This window comes from Phyllostomus discolor, chromosome 2 (assembly GCF_004126475.2).
Source record: "Phyllostomus discolor isolate MPI-MPIP mPhyDis1 chromosome 2, mPhyDis1.pri.v3, whole genome shotgun sequence".
In the NCBI taxonomy this organism is placed as follows: Eukaryota; Metazoa; Chordata; class Mammalia; order Chiroptera; family Phyllostomidae; genus Phyllostomus; species Phyllostomus discolor.
Genome location: NC_040904.2, coordinates 99,227,460 through 99,250,099, shown reverse-complemented (window position 1 = coordinate 99,250,099; position 22,640 = coordinate 99,227,460). Strand labels below are relative to the sequence as shown.

General features: G+C 38.1%; 1 protein-coding gene across 2 annotated transcripts in view; it reads right to left on the bottom strand.

Moving 5' to 3' along the window:
* The window catches only part of CFAP91 (cilia and flagella associated protein 91), a 73,307-nt gene that overhangs the window by 8,029 nt on the left and 42,638 nt on the right, over positions 1-22,640 (bottom strand). For both annotated transcript variants that reach the window (XM_028504683.2, XM_036018140.1), the window contains 6 exons: positions 16,626-16,742; positions 15,102-15,173; positions 13,775-13,921; positions 10,526-10,747; positions 6,720-6,868; positions 6,062-6,153 (listed from right to left, as the gene is read on the bottom strand). In XM_028504683.2, coding sequence (XP_028360484.1) covers positions 6,062-6,153; positions 6,720-6,868; positions 10,526-10,747; positions 13,775-13,921; positions 15,102-15,173; positions 16,626-16,742 — 799 coding nt within the window. The remainder of the gene's footprint in view (positions 1-6,061; positions 6,154-6,719; positions 6,869-10,525; positions 10,748-13,774; positions 13,922-15,101; positions 15,174-16,625; positions 16,743-22,640) is intronic.

Genomic DNA, 22,640 nt, shown 5'->3' with positions numbered 1-22,640 from the left:
ACATCAGTGTGTGGTTGCCTCTTGCGCCCCCTACTAGAGACCTGGCCTGCAACCCAGGCATGTGCCCTGACTGGGAATAAAACCAGTGACCCTTTGGTTCACAGGCCAGCACTCAATCCACTGAGCCACACCAGCCAGGGCTCCCAAAGGTTTTTAAAACAGTAGTAATAGAGAAGATAATTTTGCATCATATTGCAAATGTTGTAAATGCAAAGATCATAAATGGCTTAAAGATAGGTGCCACATGTTTCTCTTTGAGTCTTAGTGCCTAATATGGAAGGGTACCCATGGATTGGTGATGAGTTTCTGAGCTCATTACTTTAGAAGATGGCCCTAGCTCCATGCTCTAAGAATGTTTATTATCAAGGCTTAGTACATTAAGTATCCTATTTCCCTTGGAAAGGAGTAATCATGATGATGATGATGATGTTAGCATTTAGCAGTTTTTCTTACTTTGTGCCAGGCACTGTTTTAAGCAGTTGGCATATAATTACTCATTTAAATCACCTTGCAAACCTAAAAGAGAGTTTTACTGATATCCCCATTTTTACATGAGGATATCATCTGAAACTAAGACACAGAAAGATGAGGTAATTTGCCCAAAGTCATAAAGTTAGCAAAGGGCAGTAAGAAGTACTGTGGATTCTATGCTATTCAGGTATCAGCTACTTCATGTGGGGTAAATCACACAGCAACGTGTAATACTTCACACTAGTGTGGTCAAAAGAATGGGTACTTTGGAGTCGCAAAGACCATGGTTCAAATCTGCAAGTTTTATAATGTCTCTAAGCACTAATTTTCTTAACTGAAGATGAGAACACACCTATAGCTATTGTAAGAAACTGAGATAAGTAACTTTTAAATGCTTAGTACTTGAACAGCTAACTAAATGCCAGCAAACTGGACAGTTTGGACGAAATGGATAAGTTCCCAGAAACATACAATCTTCAAAAAATAAATCAAGAACAGTTGGAGAATCTAAATAGACAAATACACCTAGTGAAATTGAAGCAGTAATCAAAAAAACTCCCAACAAACAAAAGCTCTGGACCAGATTGCTTCACAGGTGAATTTTACTATATATTCTGAGAAGAACTAATTAATACCTCTCCTTCTCAACTATTTTTAAAAATTCTAGAGGAGGGAAAGCTCCTAAGCTCATGTTATGAGGCTAGCATTATCCTAATTCCAAAACCAGAGAAACAACTACAAAAAAAAATTGCAGGCCAATATCCATGATGAACATAGACACTAAAATCCTGAACAAAATATTAGCAAATGAAATACAGCAATGCATTCAAAAAATCATACACCATAATCCAGTGGGATTTATTCTGGGATTGGAGGTTGGTACAACATTTGCAAATCAATAAATGTGATTCACCACATAAACAAAATGAAGAATAAAACCATGTGATCATATCATTAGATGCAGAAAAAGCATTTGATAAAATCTAGCATGCATTTATGATAAAAACTCTCAGCAAAATGGGAATGGAGGGATCATACTTAAACATAATAAAGGCCATGTATGACAGACCTACTGCCAGCATCATACTCAACAGGCAAAAACTTCAAGCCCTCCCCTTAAAATCAGGAACAAGACAGAGATGTCTGCTTTCACCTCTCTTACTCAACATAGTACTATAACTCCTACCACAGCAATCAGACAAGAAGAAGAAATAAAAGGCATCCAATTTGTCTTTATTTGCAGATGACATGATATTGTACATAGAGAACCCCAAAGATTCCACAAACAAGCTGCTAGAACTGATTAATAAATTCAGCAAAGTAGCAGGATACAAAATCAGTATCCAGAAATAATGCATTTTTATATGCCAATGACAAACTAACAGAAAAGGAAATTAAGAAAACAATCCCAATTACAATTGCTTCAAAAAGAATAAAACACCTAGGAATAAACCTAACGAAGAATGTAAAGGACCTGTACTTGGAAAATTGTAAGACACTGAAGAAAAGAAACTTAAAAAATTACAAATAAGTACAAGTATACACTGTGTTCATGGATAGGACAAATTAACATCATTAAAATGTTCATACTACCCAAAGCAATGTATAGGCTCAATGCAATTCCTATCAAGATTCCAATGATGTATTTTACAGAACTAGAACAAATATTTAAAAATGTATGTAGAAACACAAAAGATCCTGCATAGCAACATCACTACTGAGAAAGAAGAACAAAGTTGGAGGAATCACACTACCTAACTAACATCAAACTGTACTATAAGGCCATAATATCAAAACAGCATGGTACTGGCATAAAAACAGAAAAATAGATGAATGGACAGAATAGAGAGCCCAGAAATAATCCCACACCTTTATAGTCAATTAATATTCAACTCTGAATTAATATTCAGAGGAAGCAAGCACACAGAATGGGCTAAAGATAGTTTATTCAATAAATGGTGTTGGGAAAATTGGACAGATATGTGTAGAAAATGAAACTAGATCACCTTCTTACACCACACACAAGAATAAATTCAAAATGGATCAAAGACTTAAATGTTAGACCCAAAACTATAAAAATCATAGAAGAAAACATAGGCAGAAAAATCTTGGACATACCCCATAGCAATATTTTATCAGATATATCTCCCCAGGCAAGGGAAACAAAAGAAAAAATAATAAATGGGACTACATCAAACTAAAAAGTTTTACACAGCAAAGGAAATCATCAACAAAATACAAAGACAACCCACAGAATAGGAGAACATATTTGCTGATACATCTGATACTGGGTTAATATCCAAAATTTATAAAGAAATTACAAAACTCAACACCAAAAAAATGAACAACCCAATTAAAAAATCACAAAAGACCTGAATAGACACTTCTCCAAAGATGACATACAGATGACCAATAGGCATATGAAAAGATGCTCAACATCACTAATCATCAGAGAAATACAAATTAAAACCACAATGAGATATCATCTCACACCTGTCAGAATGGTTATCATCAATCAATCAACAAACAACAAGTGTTGGCAAGAATGTGGAGAAAGGGGAACCCTTTTGCACTATTGGTGGGAATGTACATGGGTGTAGCCACTGTGGAAAGTAGTATGGAGATACCTCAAAAAATTAAAGATGGATCTGCCTTTTTACCTAGTGATTCCACTTCTGGGAGAATATCCAAAGGAATCCAAAACACTAATTTGAAAGAACATAGGCACCCCTACGTTCATTGCAGCATTAATTACAATAGCCGAAATATGGAAGTAGCCCAAGTACCCTTCAGTAGATGAGTGGATAAAACAATTATGGGACATTTACACAATGGAACACACTTGGCCATGAAAAAGAAAATTTTACCCTTTGCAACAGCATGGATGGACCTGGAGAACATTATGCTAAGTGAAATAACCCAGTAATACCATGAGATTTCATCCATAAGTGGAATCTAATGAACAAATGGAACTAACAAACAAAATAGAGACACACTCATAGTGAGCAGGGTGACAGCTAAGGTGGGGGAGGGGAGGGATGGAGGCATTGAGCAAAAAGGAAAAAGGACTCATGGACATAAACAACAGTGTGTTGACTGAGAGGCTGTGGGAAGTATAAGTGGACTAAATGGTAATAGAAAAAGAACACAATAAAAAAATCTGAAGAAAGAAAGAAAGAAAGAAAGAAAGAAAGAAAGAAAGAAAGAAAGAAAGAAAGAAAGAAAGAAAGAAAGAAAGGAAGAAAGGAAGGAAGAAGGAAAGGAAGAAAAGGAAGAAAGAAAGAGCCCTGGCTGGCATAGCTCAGTGGACTGAGCGCGGGCTGGGAACCAAAGTGTCCCAGGTTCGATTCCCAGCCAGGGTATATTCCTGGGTTGCAGGCCATGACCCCCAGCAACCGCACATTGATGTTTCTCTCTCTCTCTCTCTGTCTCCCTCCCTTCCCTCTCTAAAAATAAATAAATAAAATCTTAAAAAAAAAAAAAGAAAGAAAGAAAGAAAGAGAGGAAATGCTTAGTACATTCCCTAGAACTTAGCGTGCATTTAAAAGTTTATAGTTACAGTTATTCTACATGTCCATACAGGTCTCTTCAAGGTCTTTCCCATCCCTCAGCTTAAAAAGAAAAAGATATCTCGCCCTGGCTGGTGTGGCTCAGTGGATTGAGTGCCAGCCCGCAAACTAAAGGGTTGCTGGTTCGATTCCCAGTAAGGACACATGCCTGGGTTGCGGGCCAGGTCCCCTGTAGGGGGCACTCAAGAGGCAACCACTCATTGATATCTCTCTTCTCTTTCTCCCTCCCTTCTCCTCTCTCTAAAAATAAATAAATAAAATCTTTTTTAAAAAGATATCCCAAAATGATCTGTATATAATATCTTAAATTAGGGTTAAAGAGTACATATAATACACATAGTTCACTCAGTGGAAAAGAGAGACAAAGGTCTGAGTGTGTGCTCACTGCCATATGGCTTTCTTGGTACAGGGCAGAGGCTAAGCACTTGTCAGGGTTGCCCACAAACAAGACTCACTGGATTCCTTCAGCTCAAGCCACCCCCCTCCAGCTCCTTCCCCTCAGATGCAGGAGAAACTGGGGAAGAGGGTCACAAACTAGTAACTAATGAACACACTAGTTTCCCTTCTCTTTCCATTGTCTTGGGTAGAATTGATCTGATGAAGGAGACCTCACTTAGGACCTAGGAGAAATAAAAGGAGGTGCAGACTTTAAGGATCTTGATAACACAAGATCCCATTTATAATCTAAAGCGGCACAGAAATATTTATTATTTGATCTGAAAATTAAATTTTGTTGGTAAAGTTGCTATCATACACTGCTAGTGGGAGCAGGAACTAGAACCACCATTTTCTTGGGCAATTTGGCAGTATCTATCAAAATTTAGAACTCACATACCTTCCTTCCAGCAATGAACTGCTAGGAATTTATTCTCAGTAGCAGGACCAGAACAGGTGTAAAATATATTGATTGCAGCATGGCTAGTTATGGGAAAACATACTGGAAACAAACCTAGTACCTGTTGCTAGAGGGGACTGGTTTAAAAATTATACTGCGATCATATATAATAGTAAAATATTTCTTTGTTTTCTTCAAATGAATGAAATCCCATCATTCTTTTATCCTTCGTTGCATGATCTAAAATACTACACAGCTTGCTTCCCTGGCTGGTGTGGCTCAGTGGATTGAGTGCTGGCCTGCGAACCAGAGGGTCGACAGTTCAATTCCCAGTCAGGGCACATGCCTGGATTGTGGGCCAGGTCTCCAGGAAGGGGGAGCATGAGAGGCAACCACAAATTGATGTTTTTCTCCCTCTCTTTCTCCTTCCTTTCCCCTCTCTAAAACAAACAAACAAACAAACAAATAAAATCTTAAAAAACTAAAATACTATACTGCTCTTAAACCTGTCCAGAATTCCCCTGCATAACTTGGAAACCACCAGATGTTATTTCACTTAAATATTGATCTTCTGGTTGCTCCCCTTCCTCTGGGATCAGGTATATCACCAATAGTCTGAAAGCTCCAGAATAATTTTTTTAAAGACGCACTTTTTCCTCCTTTCCACACTTTTTTCTGTTGACTAAAAGCATCAATCTTTCAAAACATGCCACTTTGACAAATGATATATGAGCATATTTACACTTAGATACAGTGCTGGGAGAAACACAAGATACCCGTGATACAGGCAGAGCCGCAGAGTGGATATAAGCCCTTCAGGCACCCCAGCCTTTCAACACGTGCCTTGAACGTGCCCTGCCTCCAAAAGGCTGCCACAGTTTGAAAACCCTGCATATTATCAACATTTACTTTATGTTTTTTAAAAAATCAAATCACAAAATACACTTCCAAACCTTAAAGAAGGTTTGGATTTTGATACTCTGTCAAATGTATTAGAACAGCACTCCTTCTATACTAGAAGTGGTTATATTCTGGAATCTGCATGACTTAATGAGCTCTGAGATGAGAAAGCTCATTGATTCTCTTCCAGAAATTTCCCCATTCTCTGTTCAGTTTTAAATCTCTGGGATATTGAAAACAGTTTATCTTTAAAAAATCATAAAGTGATGCACTTGTATCAGCTTACCTTTTTCTTTGACGAAGTCCTTTTGCACCTCTGGGATCAAGAAACTATAAACCAACTCGGCAACAATCTCCTCTGACTGAAGCTGAGATCGACTGAAAAATAAACAAATTAAACTATTTCCTTTGTGGCTTTACTTGAGCTGTCAGTTTATACTTAGAAGCTCCTGACTTATGTAAGGAACTTCACTGCTAAAATCCCAACATTGCCTTTTCCTTGATTAAGTGATATGAAATATCACATTCCTAGCGAGCTTGGTTAACTCCATGGAAAATTCAGATTTGCCTCATCCTTCATTTACCCTGCCTGCCTGGCAAGGATGTTAGAGAATAGCTTATACATGGAAGCCAAACACTGGGGTGAAGTCCAAGCGATATCGCATGTACTTATTCACATTGCTTCCTGCTTTGAGGTATTCTAGAAGTAATATAAAAGTGATCCATACTGCAGAGGATAACTGAAAATTCTATTCCCAACGTTCCTACCATTTAAAGGTATAGGAATGTTAGCTTTTAAAGTGTTACGCTAATAAAGCGATGAGCACTGGACATGAGTTATGTATTTGTTTCCTTGGTGGTAAACTCTTAAGATCCTGAAAAAAATACATATATGTAACAGCAAGCAGGCTATGTGTTTTACCACCTCTTCTCCTGGTACATACCGGCTTTCCATTTCATAAGCAATGTCGTTGATTTCCTTAGCCATCTTCTCAATTTCTGCCCTGGCTTGTTCTTCTGCAGTATTCTCTTCAGTGTTCAGTATTATGTCTTCCAGGTAGGAGGCTATAGTACTTTGGTGAACTTTAACAACCTGCAAAAATCCAAAACGCCCACTGTGACTGGGAACAGGAATACTAATATAAACAAGACAAGAAAAATGCAGAAACATTGGTCAACTTTTTTTTAGCACATTTATTTAGTTCGTTAAATAAGTAGTCCCCTCAGTGATCACTCCTTTTCTCTACTATGTAGACAGTCTGTTTCTAATCCACCTGCCTATGTATTCTGGGCAGCTGCTACCCATCTAACCCATTTTAGATTTAAGGATTTTCCCCCCCGGGTGGACACTACAACACCGCAGAAAGATCATGGGCTTCAGAATTAATAATCCTGTTTTGCATCCTGCCTATGCTCTTACCAATAGCATGTCTTGGTCAAACTAACCAATAGTAGCAGAGCCTAAGAAGTATTTCCCAATGTCCTTTCTCTCATTCCTCATAAATAATAGAATCCCTCGATTTCAGCTGAGCAAACAGCTTCCTAGAACAGACTACATACATTTCCTAGTATGCATAGTTCTTGCCAAGGGAATACCTGCATAAGTGATCTGAGAACCTTCCAGAAAGGATTCTTAAAAGGAAAAAAACTAGTTTATTTTTTCTTTTTAATTTCTCATTTCATAGGGACATAATGCTGGAGCATCAGAAGCCATCTTACACTGCCATGAGGGCCATGCTGTAGGGGCAGAAAAGCAAAAAGCCAGAAGGATCCTGGATCTTTGATAAACTTTCTGAACTGCCTTATCAGCCCTGCACTGCTTCTTTTGAAGGCTTTCTTGAAACTGTGAAATAGAATACACATTTATATAAACACAGAGTGCATAAATGCACAGCGTAATAATGAGGCCACAGCCAGTACCCATGCAGCCACTGCCAGTATCCCAGAAGACCCCTGTGGGTTCTTCCTGACCACAGCCCCTCTCCACACTCATGATTTTACTGCAAACACTTCCTTTTCTTTAGAGCTTTGCCCCACAAGTGTGCAATCACAGTAATAGTTTGGTTTTGCCCTTTTTACAGGTAAATATCTTGGAAGTATCAAATGTTCACATATGTAGTTTTATATGCATTCTATCTCAACAGATTTTGAGCTTCTTGGGGGAAGGGTACTTCTCTATTTCATTATGCATATTTCTGCATATCTGAGATGATGGAATGGACTCAATAACAACTCAGCACCTGTTTCTTGACTGGCACTGCAGCAGGACTCTGAGCAGGCAAGGTTTACTCCATATCTACATGTAAAACACCAAAGCCATAACCTTGAATCCCTGTGCTTTCCCCATGGGAGAGATAAGATGGCCAGTTTAATTCAGTGTCAACCAAGCAACCAATCAATCAAAATATATTTGCTCAATGTCTGTTATGCATAGGGGTCTGTGCCGGTGCTGTGGGAGGCGCCACAGGATGTGTGACCTGCCTGCGCTAGGGAGCCCGCGGTCTGACTCAGGAATGGAGTTGCACCTAGATGAACCAACTGGACAGCTGAATCTTATAAGAGTTCAGAGTTGGGAAGTTTAATGTGGTCCACCTGCAGCAATATATGTGCTTGTGTGTTTCTGTATATCTTCATAAATGTGCACATTTCCGGACACATGCTTGTATGTGTGTGACTTATAAGGAAACATGTAGGTAGCAATATGTGTGTGTGTGTTCTTCCATGTCTTTGCTAATATTGTCACACTGCATTATACTTGTAAATATGTTTGTGTATGTGCATGCAAGAGTATATGTGTTTAAATATGTTTATGACTTTCTATATCTATGTTTCTCAATATTTATATTTTTCTGAAAGTGTATTTAATGTATACATTCTGTGTTTTGGCATATTTATGTGTAAGTATATTTATCTTTAAGAGGGTTGTATGAAGGGAGATAGGGAATTTACATGATAAATGGTATTTGAATGATCAATAGATGGGTGTATTCTTTACTTAAATGATCCTTATATCAGGTGGAAGAGTCATCCTAACCCTTTCTTGCCCTTCCTAGACATGGCTGACATTTTCGGGGTCATTCCCATTTGGAAGATTCCTTCCTAGAAGCCTTTTATCAGCTTCTTCCTTCTTGTGTTTTTGAGAATAGTGGTTACTCTGTTCTTTTCCTTTTCATTTTCACTCCTAGTTGATTCTTCCCAATCCAGTTGGGTTTTCCTTAGTAATATTAGGTAGGAAATAATACATTTGATAATTGTACTATTGCTGATAATTGTATTGCTGATAATTTCTAAATCTCAGTAACTCCTTTTGAAGCTAAATATATTAGAATGGTAGGAAGCTAGAATATAAATTATTATTATAGGCTGTTATACTTTGTAAATGATAGAGTTAAAAAGCTTAACTTGACAATATGTAACTCAAGACTTCTTAAGATATATAGTGGAAGGGCAGTCTCCTTGAGTTTTAATTAAATTTTTAAATTTAAACAAACACACATCAAATACTATTCACATATCAATCCTACTTCCATGGAAATCAGGTAAATCCTTAACATCTCAGATCAAATAAGACCACCCCAAACTGAGGTAGCATTTTTTTAACTGAGAAGCTCCAAAGTATCCACATATACAATTCAGACAGCCCTCTTGAATAGGGGTTTTTTTAGGTTCCAGCTTGGCTCTTTCTCTTTCCCACATTCGGTCCCCAGGAAACTCTCACACAGTATATCCCTGCCGGCCGCTCATGCAGCCTCTTCTGTGCCCACCTCCAAAGCAGCCCGCTAGCCCAGCTCCGCCCCTCTGTATTCTTGGCAGCGGTGGGGGGGTCAGACACCTTCACTGAAAGAATACAGGAAAAAGAATTACACCCTGCCCCCCGGCCCACCTCTGTGTGTATTTTGAGAAGGGTATTAGTGACAGCACTGCTCCCTTAAAAGAAATCTTCCTCACAAATCTCCTCCAATTTTCACACTTAACCTTCTATCATCTCAATGAGGGTAAGAGTGCTTTGAGATATTCCTGGTTCTTGAATTTCCTTTGAATTTGCATCTTGGTCACTTTGAAATTTCACATCCACTATGTCTTGTCTGGATTCTAATTTATCATCCTGGTACTGTAACTCCCAAGTTTGTATCTTTGGCCAAAACTCTCTTCCAAATTCCATCATGGATACTCATTTGCTGAAATGACACCTCCACTAAGAGGTCTTAAACTTAATACAAATCGAATTCCCGATTGCACCCCTGCCCTTAAAACTATTCCACTCTCAGCTTTCCCACCTAAGAAAATGGTGCCATCACCTTCTCCGCTGCTTCAGCCAGAAACTGGACGTCACATTTGACTTCTGTTTCTCACTCTGACCTGAACTACTTCAACGGCTTCCTTCCTGGTCTCCTGGTTTCCACTGTCCTCCCTCCAGCCTGTCCTCCACACAGCAAGCAAAAGAACCTGTTTAAATGCATCACTGAACCCCCTTTGTTTCCTTCATGAAACTTAGTATACTTTTTAATTCTATTTGTATGTTATATAGTATTTAGGTTCCAGGAGAGAAGGGACCATATGTTTTTTTTTCTGTCCCCCAAAGTATCCACAATGCCTTTGCACAGTGCCCAGCATACAGAAGGACCTCAATACATATTTGCTTCATACAATGAAAAACAAACAAAAACATGCCATGTCACGTCATGAATTTCCTTTGGTTTGACCTGGCTCCTTACAAACAGCTTTCAGACATCCCACTGCCCTCACTTGCCTCCTTAAATATCTCGTCCTCCTCCCGCAGGCGCCTCTGTTCCACCTGGCGCCGACCACTCTCTTCGGCCTCTCGCATCCTCCGCTGCCGGTCGGCCAGCATGGCGAAGGCGTGGATCCTCCTCTCTTCCTGCAGTCTCACCAGCTCTTTGGACAGAAAGTCAAACATGTCTGCCAGCGCCCTTCCTTCCAGTCCAGCCAAATGGTTTTCAACTAGTAACACCTTAAAAATAAAAATAATATGATCTTAAGGATACAAACTCCACTAAGAATGGTGATTTATAAGGGGGGTACTGGATTACACAGAACCCTTGACAGCCACTTTATTTTCAGCATGCACTTAGTTTTTACTACACTTATTATCTCTACACTGGCCCCATCCCAAGGGTTCTTACTGGAAAAACTTATGACACAAACTTTGATATGAGAAAGTAGATTGTTTAGTCAGTTACTGAAGGATTATGGTCCTCAAATTATAAAGAGGATTTAGCAAAGAATTCTGTTAGTGCCCATACATAATGTATTTTTTTATTTCAAGTTTATCTAGAATATAAAGTTCTATGTCTTCCTAGACATGAAGAGAAATGTCAAGAGTTTTATTAAAATATAACATTGGAGTTTAACAATATAGAATTTCCTAGAAATTCACTTATGATACCTTTTAATTTTTTAATGCTTGGCCGTTAACACAAATTTGGGGAATTTTAAGATCTTGAACAACATGAAAGTAGAAAACCATGGCACTTTTTATTCTTTTAAACAACTTCAAAATCATTAATAACTATCTTTGAAATAGAGCAGAAAAATACATATCTATATTATCACTGAGGTAAAATAAAGGCCTGGATCGTTCTGACCAGGCTTTGACACGTGGAGAATAAAGGCACTTAAAAGATGGTAGCCTTCACCACTTCCACCTGTTTCTTCTCCCATTCTCAAGCATAAGGGAGGAGAGCTCTCCTCCAAGACACATTGCTTTAATATTGACAGTTCTGCCTCTGAGGTTTGTTCCCCTCTGGTTTGTACCTGAAGGACAGAAGCCTGCACAGCTCTCCAAGGTGGTATGGCTACTGGCTACTGGGTGAGATCATCATTCAAGTGTAGTTGTTAGTCCCGACACACTCATCCTCAACCTTACCCACCACCCAGCACACACCTGCCTTCTAACCACCTTGTCCAGCTTTACTTACATAATAGGGAGAGGTGTAAAGAAAGGGTAAGAGTCTTACTACTCCTAACATTTAAAAACAGATCATTCAGCCCTGAGATCACAGATTTTCCTCCTCATGTCCAGGAAGCACAGCTCCCCCATTCGGGGGGCAGATGCAACCTTTAAAGTCTTCAGATGGCTACCCGATCATGTCTAGCCTCCTCCCTCAGCAAGAAAGGAGGGTACACTTAGGTAGTGCAATTTAATTTGAAGATGAAGTAAAAATATATTTAGCAAGGTGATTCTGTTGTACATTACATGTCATGTAATGCAGCGATTTCAACCTTTTTCATATCATGGCACACATAAACTAACTACTGATATTCTGTGGCACACCAAAAAATGTATTTTTTGCCAATCTGATAAAAATTAGTTATAATTTTTATTCATTTATACCAGACAGCTATTGTTTTGTTGGCTGTTGTCATTTTTTAATTTGACAATCTAAGGGAAAGAGGTCAGTGCCTCTGACTAATAGGTACTGAGTGTTTTAAAAATTCTGTGGCACACCAGTCTACCACAGCACACCAGTTGAAAACTACTGGTGTTATGCATTACACAGTTTGGGAGCTGTGAATTTTCTGGACTGTTTTCCACAGAAAATGTAAGAGAAGGAGAAAAGAAGAGGATCGGCACTGCTGCAGGTATCCCTGAGTGCCCACTGCATCGGGCCCCGGCACATCGCTGGTGTAGCTGAAGGTAGTAAGCAGGTGAGTCCTTGGCTCAGTAACAGCTCTTCCTGTTAACTCCTCCTTTAGCTCTTAGCTGACATGATATCAGTCATGTACATGCCCACCAAATGGAATCAATAAGTTGAAAAGCCTGGGTTGGCTTAGGGGTATCTACCGAAGTCTCATCATCAGAAACCTCCAAGGGCCAAAGGGGGCATTTTCTCATCCAGATCCTGGGACCTGGTCCTCCCAGGGCATTTGCTCTTCTGTCTGAACAGAGAAGTGCAGCCCTGTTTCCATCACATCCAGGCCTCTCGGAGTCCAGGTTCAGAGACTCCAGTGTCCACATTCTCTACTCTCTCTGGTCCCTCTGTTGGGTCTCAGAGCCTGCAGCCTTTTCCCCTCTCCCTGACACAAGCTCCCCCAAACTCGGTGGCCACCCAGTCCTGCTATCATGTAAAAGGAATAAAGCTGTGAGTATTTCTAAGCTGCTTACTGTCTGTGCACAATTCCACACAACACAAGAGTTATGTGTGTTACTAAAAGTGAGTCCCATTAACTTTGCTGTAAGTTTACTTTCTTATGACACCAAACACTGCAGATTAATTCTTTTCCACATTGATTAACAGATAAGGGGCAGAGGTAGAAAAGTGTATCCACACTGCAGTTAACAACATTAAATCCTATGTATGTAGAGATGAACACCAGAATAGGAAAACATTTACAGTTGTTGGGTGAGAGCTGCAATTAGCAGTTGTTGTCAGGTGGGCAGCGTGTAGAAGTCATGAGAAAAGTCACAGAATATCATGAGGAATTAACACCTTTACTATGCAGTTTGACCAGCATGAGCTAGGTACAGCTCCAAGGCTCATAATTAAGGGCTGATATTTAAAAGTATATTTCCTTTCTTACTTTATTATTTTTTATTACTATTCATTCAGCTAAGCTCCCATTAACTGAAATATAGTATAGTCACCAAATGTTTAAGAAAAATTGAAAGGGAAAAACCTTTTCAAGAGTAGGCTTATTTTTTATTTTTCCCCTCCCTTCCTTGTTTCTTTGTTCATTATTTCCTTCCTTCCTTCCTTCCTTCCTTCCTTCCTTCCTTCCTTCCTTCCTTCCTTCCTTCCTTCCTTCCTTCCTTTTTTTCAAATAAAGAATATAAGATCATATTCAGTTCAGTGAGGCACATCCCATTCTGATTATGAACTGGAGCAGCATTGTTTAAAAATGCTGACTGTGATAGTGTGATGGGATTGTGGGGAATGTTTTTCATCAATTTATTTATTATTATAAAGTTGCTCATGCAATAATAAAAATCAAGGGAGAAAATGTAACAAAAACATAACAAGAAAGAAAAGGAAAGAACCTTGTTTTCATGCAAGTTCCTCTGCCGCTGTAAGGCCAGAATCACTTGCTTCTCCGCTTTCCTCACCAGCTTCTCATCTTCTTGCAGTGCATGGGTGGTGCGCAGCTCCTGAATCAACTCCAGCCTCTTTTCTTTCCCTTCAAACATCTGCATCAAATCAAATCAAAGAGAGACTTGCAAATTAGCACCCCTTGTGTCAGGCACTAGGACTCGCATGCAGTGACTTACAAAGAGCGGGTTCTGCTTTGCCTTTGGGATCACAGAGCAGACACGTTCCACAGAGTGAGGTCAGCCAGCTTTTTCTACACTTTCAGCTTCTCAGGCGCAGGAGCTTAGTTTATCAGTTAACTATTTACTCAATTTCTTAAAATGCCTTTCAAAGATAACATGATAACTAGAGGATCATATTAACAAACTTGAACTTCCTTTTATTTTCCAGGCTCTTCCTTCCCTAAGAAACCTGGGGATGGTATATCTCATAGCTATATTTTCTTTTCCAATAGATCTGCCCTTGGTTTGTAATACACAATGTGCTGTCTGAACTGTGGCATTTCTTTTGCAGAAACACCACAAGGAAAGTAAGGAATAATGCTGAACACAAAATGCTCACCCAGCTTCCCTGGACTTACTCTTCATAACTGGGTCTCTTAGGAGTTATAACTGTCCGGGGAGAATAAAAATTTAGGGGGCTTTGTATCAGTCCACTTTTTAAGTTGAGTGCTTATTCTGATGGCACAAATAATCTGACTAAGGCTTCACAGTCAGGAAGACCAGAGTTGAATTTGCTGACAGTTATCATATCCTCTCTGAGGCTTACATTACTTGCCTGTAAAATAGGGTAATTGGTAGAAAATAAAAATAAGATGACATATGTAGAGCAAAGAATGTATAATGTGGGCATTTAGTGGAGATTCAAGACTACAGTTATTATTTAGCTATTTCATTCATTATTCAGGTATTGTCAGCAATGCATAAGCTCAAATGATTGTAGTATGATTTTGTAGAAAATTAGGGAATCCATTTGGTAATGTTTTAATGATCAAAATTCAGGTAAGAAAATTGCTGGATTTAGCAATTCTGAGGAAGACATTAGTTTCACACTGTCTTGGTTACAACTATAGCAAACAGCAGGCAGGTCATTTCTCTTCTTGACACTGTGTCTCTCATCCAGACAATCTATGGCAAGAGAAGGGAATCAGTAGATAATTCAAGAGTATACTTCCATCAGACAGTAGGATGAATTTACCCCAAGGAACCAAGTACATACACATTCTATAAATCTATTTTCAAAGGAGAAGCACAGGGCTAGTGGTTGGAACCTACCCACCATGTTTTGAATGACTCTGCCCCGGAGTAACTTTTGAAGGTAGAGAACAGCCATTTCTATATCTTCTTCTTCCTAAAAGAACAAAGGGAGAATCAAGCAGCTTAAGCATAGCAGTCAGCATCAAATATTTTCCTGAAGAATTATATCAAGCAAAAGAGACTATGCCGGATTCCAGAAGGATTAAAGAGAAATAAAAGATGGTCTCTACCTTCACTGAACATACAGTATTTTAAATTTTACTTATAGAATTATTAAAATTCATTATTATTTTTTCATCATAAATATCATTAACAAATCATATCAATAGCAAAAACATTTAACCACTATCATACTAACACTATCATTTAAGCCATTTTCATTTCTCTACCCTCCTTTCCAGCAAAATAGTTCATGAAGCAAAAAGTATTATTGATAACATCCCTTTTGCAATAGTTTTTTTATACTCAATCATGAGCAGACAAAGATTACAACTAGTCTATGTCAGAGTGCAGAGTGAAGTGCTTCTCACAAGAATTTAGCAAAACTGGTAAAATCAGACTATAGTGGACATGATTAGTCATTTATAAAAATCACCTTAAATAGCTGTGTCAAAAGCAGAGAGAGCAGAGTGTGCAAATCTAATAAAGTTACCTCTGAATGCAAAAGGAAGTAACAGTAAAACCAATGCCACTAACACGTGTGATAGACAACATGTAACCACAGGCAGTGGTCAGCACACAGTGGAAAGGAAGCTGTCCAGAAGCACCTCCTAACTAGTCAGTAGGAGCAGCCCAGTCGTTCCACAGAGCTGACCCATCAGACACGCTAGTGAGACCTCCTGCCAACTCCCCGCCCTCTGACAAAGTACAGCCTCCTGAATACAATTTGGCTTTTTGTGAGAAATGCCTTCTACTAGAAGATAATGGGCTGACCTACGAAGATGAACATCCTGTTCCACCAGGAGTTATATTTCTCTCCATAAATCATTAAATTTGCATTTTGGCATCTCTAGTAGTTTATTGTGGGTTCATTTAGTCTGGGTCAGTCCTTTAAATCCTAGCCAGCTTTGGTATCTTGCTCAAGCCAAGTGTGATGTATGAAGGCAAGATATTGCCCTGGTGAGGGTGAGCTCTCTGAGCCGCTCCCCTCTCAGAAGCCAGCCTGTTTGATGACTTTCTGATATTTTGTTCCTCTCTGACTCCAGCCGTCATCAGCCACTTCCCCATGTGGGAAGATAGTTACAGTAACTGATTACCATTCAATCATCTGTTTTTATTTGACATATATGAGGAATACCTTCTGATGCTTGTTTTTCTTGGGAAAAGTTTTTATTCTTTGTGTTTTTATTCTTGAAAAGGTTTGGGTTTGGATTTTATTTCATTTAATTTTGCCCCTTTTGTGATTGTGTTTGGTGTTTGAAAAAAAGAATAAAAGCAACATAAGTGAACAGTGTTAAATTAGGTTGTTTTTAACACAAAATATCCTAAGAATGAATGGACAGCAATGCTGAATTTAGCATTTTAAATAGAAAAGTCTCAAACTTACATTGGAACTCATTTCCAAGGTTGGAGTGGGAAGCCGAGGTTGAGGCACTGGTTTTTTTTGAAGAAAAAGCAGAGGTTTCTTTGGTTCAAGAACTTTATTCTTCTTATCCAACAGTGTCTGAAAAAACACTAACTACAGTCATTTCTTACCTTTATGTTTTGTCCCACTACCAAATCTAGGCCAAACACCTGAATGTCATTCAGAAATAATCTTCTCTATGGCTATGCTGACAGTCTGAGAAAGTCTGAAACAGGCATTTGTGTCTCCCAAGGGATGCTAGGACATTCCTAAGGATAAGTTAACCACTGACTAAACATGGCACATATTTCTAGGTGTAACCATTTTAATAAAAAATATGAGGAATTTACATTTTTTTGAGTTTTTAAAGGTTCTATCACATGCGTATGCAAGCAAGACAACCAACTCCTATTCTTCCATATGAGCTAATTTGCTGTTTTAAATAACTGCTAGATAATAGGAAATTTTTCCACACAGTAAATGACTGAAATCTTTGGTATGTTTTCTTTGTATGGGGGAACTGAGGAGCATTAAATGGCAACTGTCTCAAAGTGAAGAAGGAGCTTTACATTTAGCCTGGAAGGCTTGCCATCAAGGTTCTTGAAAATAAATTTGTTCCCTTGTGAAAGAGTATATGTGTGTTTCTGTTTCGACAAACTTTTTTTCTTACTTTTGATCACCAGAAGTTTTGCCAAAATTATATGTAACATAAGGTTTTATTCATTGGCTCCATTTTCAGTTATAGAGGGATACTTTAAAAGTACCAAAAATTCTGATTTCTATAATTTTAAAATCATACCTTAGTTACTTTTTTATCATATAACAATTTTATACTATTTTTACATAAAAAATAGGTAAGTGATAAAATAATAAGCACTAAGACAAAAGTTAAAATGAATAAAATATGCCAATTATAAGTAAAATTTGGAACCACATGAAATCACTGTGGTTATAACAGAGCCTCTGGGTTTCTTCAAAATAAAACTGACAGCGAATATATAATAGCTCCATGATAACCACAACTAATAAGTCAATAGAAAGCAGCAGTCTAAAAACTAATGAATAATTCTAAACTCAGGTGTCTCAAGACTAAAGTGCCCTGAGCAATAGCACATGAAACAATTTATAGCCAATCATTCATAACAGATTATGTTGGTAAAGATGTGTGAAAACAGGCACCCTCATGCATTGCTGAAATTACTACATCATTTCTGTAAGAAAAGTTGGTAATATCTATCAAAATTATAGATGCACATATATTGTAGGCCAGCAATTCCATATCTAGGAATTTTATTCTAGATATGTTGGCACATGCATCAAATTATAATATGCAAATAAGATTACTCTTTGTAGCATTGTTTTTAATACTAAAAAGTTGGGAACAACATAAACATCCACCAAAAGGAGACTGGTTAAATATATTATAGTACCTTTATACAATGATATATTGTGCAAAAAAAAATAAGAAGAAAGCTTTCCTGGTAACACTAATATGAAATGATTTCAAGATATATTAAGTTAAAAAGCACGGACAGAACAGTGTATATTCTATAGTAATATTTGTATAAAAAAGCTTAAAAGTGCCTATTTGTTGACATACATTTATAAATATACACATATACACACATTCATATATGCATATATATTTACATATACTCATATATTTGCTCATGTAAAATATCTCTGGAAGGGTAGATATGAAACTAGAAACACTGGTTTCTAAGAAGATGTATTGCCTAATTTATATTTAGGAACTCTTTTCAGTTCCAACCAATATTTTAAACTTATAGATTCCATGTATTCTCATCCCAAAGCCAGAAGGGGAGACAAAAACAAGGACAATAAAAAAGTGTGAAGCCTCTGACACCATTAGCCACAACAAACATCAAACACAACACAGCCCTTAGCCACATTACTATAAATCCCATTCTACAGCTATTTGCTTCAGTTCCTATTACCTGATAACAGATATCAAGCTACCAACAAAAAAATTAAAAGGCAAGAAAAGAAACATAAGAGACAAGCAATAACCAGAACCAGATTCAGATATACACAGAATCAGAAAGAAATTTAAAATAACTATATTACTATGTTAAAAGCAGTAATGGAAAAAGTAGAGAATATTCAAGAACAGATGTAAACAGAGAAAGAAACTCTAAGAAAGAAACAAAAGGAAATCCTAGAACTCAAAACACAGTATAAAAAATAAAGAATTCCTTCAATGGATTCATCAGTACACTCAACACCAAGAAAAGAATCAAAGAACTTAAAGACGAGTCAATAAAAAGTTCCCAAGCTGAAAGGCATAGAGAAAAAGAATCCAGAAAAGAACAAATCATCCAAGAATATGAGACAATATTAAAAGATACAATGTGAGTAACTGTAATACCAAAAGAGAAGAAAGAGAGAATGCAGCAGGAGAATTTTCTGAAATAATAATGGTGGGAAATTAATGACAAACACCAAACCACAGACCCAGAAAGCTTAGAGAAAACTAAGCAAGATACACACCTAAACAAACAAACAAACAAACACTACCTCAGGCATATAATATTTAAATTAAATAAAATCAAAGACAAAAAGGAGATTGTTTAGAGGGCCAGAGGAAAGCCACACCTTAGTTACTAAAGAACAATGACAATAATTACAGTAAACCTATACTGAGAAACCATTCATGCAAGAAGAGAATAGACTGAAATCTTTGAAGTGTTGAAAGAAAAAAACCCCACCAACCTAGGACCTAGGGTTTTACCACCTAGTAAAATCATTATTCAAAAGTGAAAATACCAAAATTTAAAACTTTTGTGTTTCAAAAGATACATTAAGAAAGTAAAAAGACATCCCACAGAATAGGAAAAAAATTTGCAAATCATGTATCTGATAAGGGTCTAGTCTCCAAAATATATATAGATCTCTTATAAATCAATAAATATACATTAAAAATATTGTCTATAATAAATTATAAAAAGATAACCCAGTTTAGAAATGAGCTAAGGATTTGAATAGGCTCTTCTCCACAAGATATACAAATGACTAAGGGACATAAAAAGATGCTAAAACTCCTATATAATTAGACAAATGCAAATCACAACCACAATGATATATATACTACCTCATGTATACTAGGATGGCAATAATAAAAAAGATGGATGGTAACAAGTGATGGCAAAGTGGTGTGGAGAAATTGGAGCCATCATATATTGCTGTAGGGAATGCAAAACAGTGTAGATGCTTTTGAAACAGTCTGAGAGTTTTGCAATAAGTAAAACATAGAGTTACCATGTGACCTAGCAATTGGACTCCTAGAGAGAAACTCTCTCCAAGAGAATTGAAAAACATATGTCCACACAAAAATCTGTACATGAAGGTACACAGCAGTATTATTTATAATAGACAAAAAATACAAAACAATTCAAATTTCCATCGACTGATGAGTAGATGAATAATATCTGTATATCCATGTAATGGAATACTATGTGGCCATAAAAATGAAATATTGAGACATGCTAGAACATGGATGAACTTTTGAAAACATCATGCTAAGTAAAAGAAGCCAGACACAAAGACATGCATTGTATGACTCCATTTATATGTAATGCCTAGAAAAGATAAATCCATTTAAAAATGTAGATTAGTGGTTTCCAGGGCTAGGGGAAAGAAGATGATTGGGAGTGACTATTATGGGTACAGGGTTTCTTATGGGGATGATGAAAATGTTCTGGAATTAGATAGTGGTGATGTGGGGTTTTTTTTACTGTATTTTATTGATTATGATATTACAGCTGTCCTGATTTCTTCTCCCTTTGTCACCCTCCACCCAGCATTCCCTACTCCCTCAGGCAATCCCCACATCATTGTTCATGTCCATGGGTCATGTGTATATGTTCTTTGGCTAATCCATTCCCTATACTGTACTTTACATCCCCATGTCTATTCTGTAACTATCTATTTATACTTCTTAATCCCCTCACCTCTTCACCCATTCCTCTACAACCTCTCCCATTTGGCAACCATCAAAATGCTCTCCATATCCATGATTCTGTCTCTGTTTTTCTTGTTTGCTTAGTTTGTTTTTTGGACTCAATAGTTGGTAGAGATGTATTTTTTGGCCATTTTATTTTTCATATGTTTATAGTTTTGATCTTCTTTTTCTTAAATAAGTCCCTGTAATTCTTATATAATCATGGTTTGGTGATGCTGAACTCCTTTAATTTTTTCTTGTCTGGGAAGCTCTTTATCTGCCCTTCAATTCTAACTGATAGCTTTGCTGGGTTGAGCAATCTTGGTTACAGGTCCCTGCTTTTCATGACTTTGAATATTCCTTGCCAATCATATCTAGCCTGCAAAGTTTCTTTTGAGAAATCAGCTGACAGTCTTATGGGAACTATCCTGTAGATAACTAACTGCTTTTCTCTTGCTGTTTTTAAGATTCTCTCTTTATCTTTAACCTTTGGCATTTTAATTCGATGTGCCTTGGAGTGGGCCTCTTTGCATCCATCTTGTTTGGGACTCTCTGTGCTTCCTGGACTTGCATGTCTATTTCCTTCACCAAATTAGGGAAGTTATCTTTCATTACTTTTTCAAACAGATTTCCAATTTCTTGCTCTTTTCTTCTCCTTCTGCCACTCTTATGATGCGAATGTTGGAATACTTGAAGTTGTCCCAGAGGCTGCTTAAATTGTCTTTGTTTTTTTGGCTTATTTCTTCTTCTTCTTGTTCTGACTGGTTGTTTGAGGGGGTTTTTTCCACTTCCTTATGTTCCAAATCATTGATTTATTTCTTGGCTTCATCCACTGTACTGTTGTTTCCCTGTAAGTGTTCTTTATTTCCATTAGTATATCCATTATTTCTGACTGAAATTTTTTTATGCTGTTGAGGTCCTCACTAAGTTCCTTGAGCATTCTTATAACCAGTGTTTTGATCTCTGCATCTGATAAATTGCTTCTCTCCATTCTGTTTAGTTCTTTTACTGGACTTTGATCTGTTCTTTCACTTGGGCCATGTTTCTTTATCTCCGTGTTTTGGCAGCCTCCCTGTGTTTGTTTCTATGTATTAAGTAGAGCTGTTATGACTCTGTCTTGGTATCATGGCCTAATATAGTAGGTGTCCTAGAGGGTCCAGTGGCACAGCCTCCCTAGTCACCTATGCTGGGTATTCAAGGTTCACCATTAATGTGGGCTGAGTACTTCACCTTCTGGTAGTTGAGCCTTGATTGTTGTTGGCAGGTCAATGGGAGGGATTTACCCAGGCCAGTCAGCTGTAAGGACTGGCTGTGACCACTGACAATCTACGCCCTCCAGGGAGGATTAGCTGTGAGGGGGCAGGGTGGTGGTGCTCTGACAAGGTCAGTAGCTGTTCACTGGGTGTGCAGGCTCTGGGTTTTCCCAGGTGGTGCAGGTCAAAGTCAGCCCCTACCTGTGTTCTGCCCTGGGCCACCCTGCATGAGCTCTAAAGGAATATGAGATGGTTGCTACTTGTGCTTGGCTTGGAGATTCCCAGGTGAAGTCAAACTGTGAATCTAGGCTAGTTGCTGTTGCTAGTGTCAGGTCCAGGGCTAATTACCAAGAGGTATGGGGACTGGGGGCTTACTGAGGCCAGCTGTTGCTTGTTTGATAGGATTTATGAAATTATGAAGCATGAGCCAAAACCAGCCATTCATACAGAAAGGTCATGGTTAACAGTTTGGTGGACCTATAAGTTGGGTGGGACAGAGTCTCAGGGCATCTCCAGGGCAAGACAAACAGTGTTTGCCAGGTTGATGGAGTCTCAGATATGGCAACCCTCTCCTGGCTCAGTGACTCTGTGGGGGAAGGGCTCAGAAAAGAGACAATGGCCTCTACCTGCCTTTCTATCTGGGAGAAAGCTGTCCCCTAGCTTCTGCTTTGATGTCAGATACTTCAGTTCCTCTTTGGTGCCTTTTAAGCTGCTCCCTGGTGCTAGAGCTCAGAGGAAGTGAGTCTGAGAAAGTCTGTGTGTGGATTCTTGAAGGGAACTGCT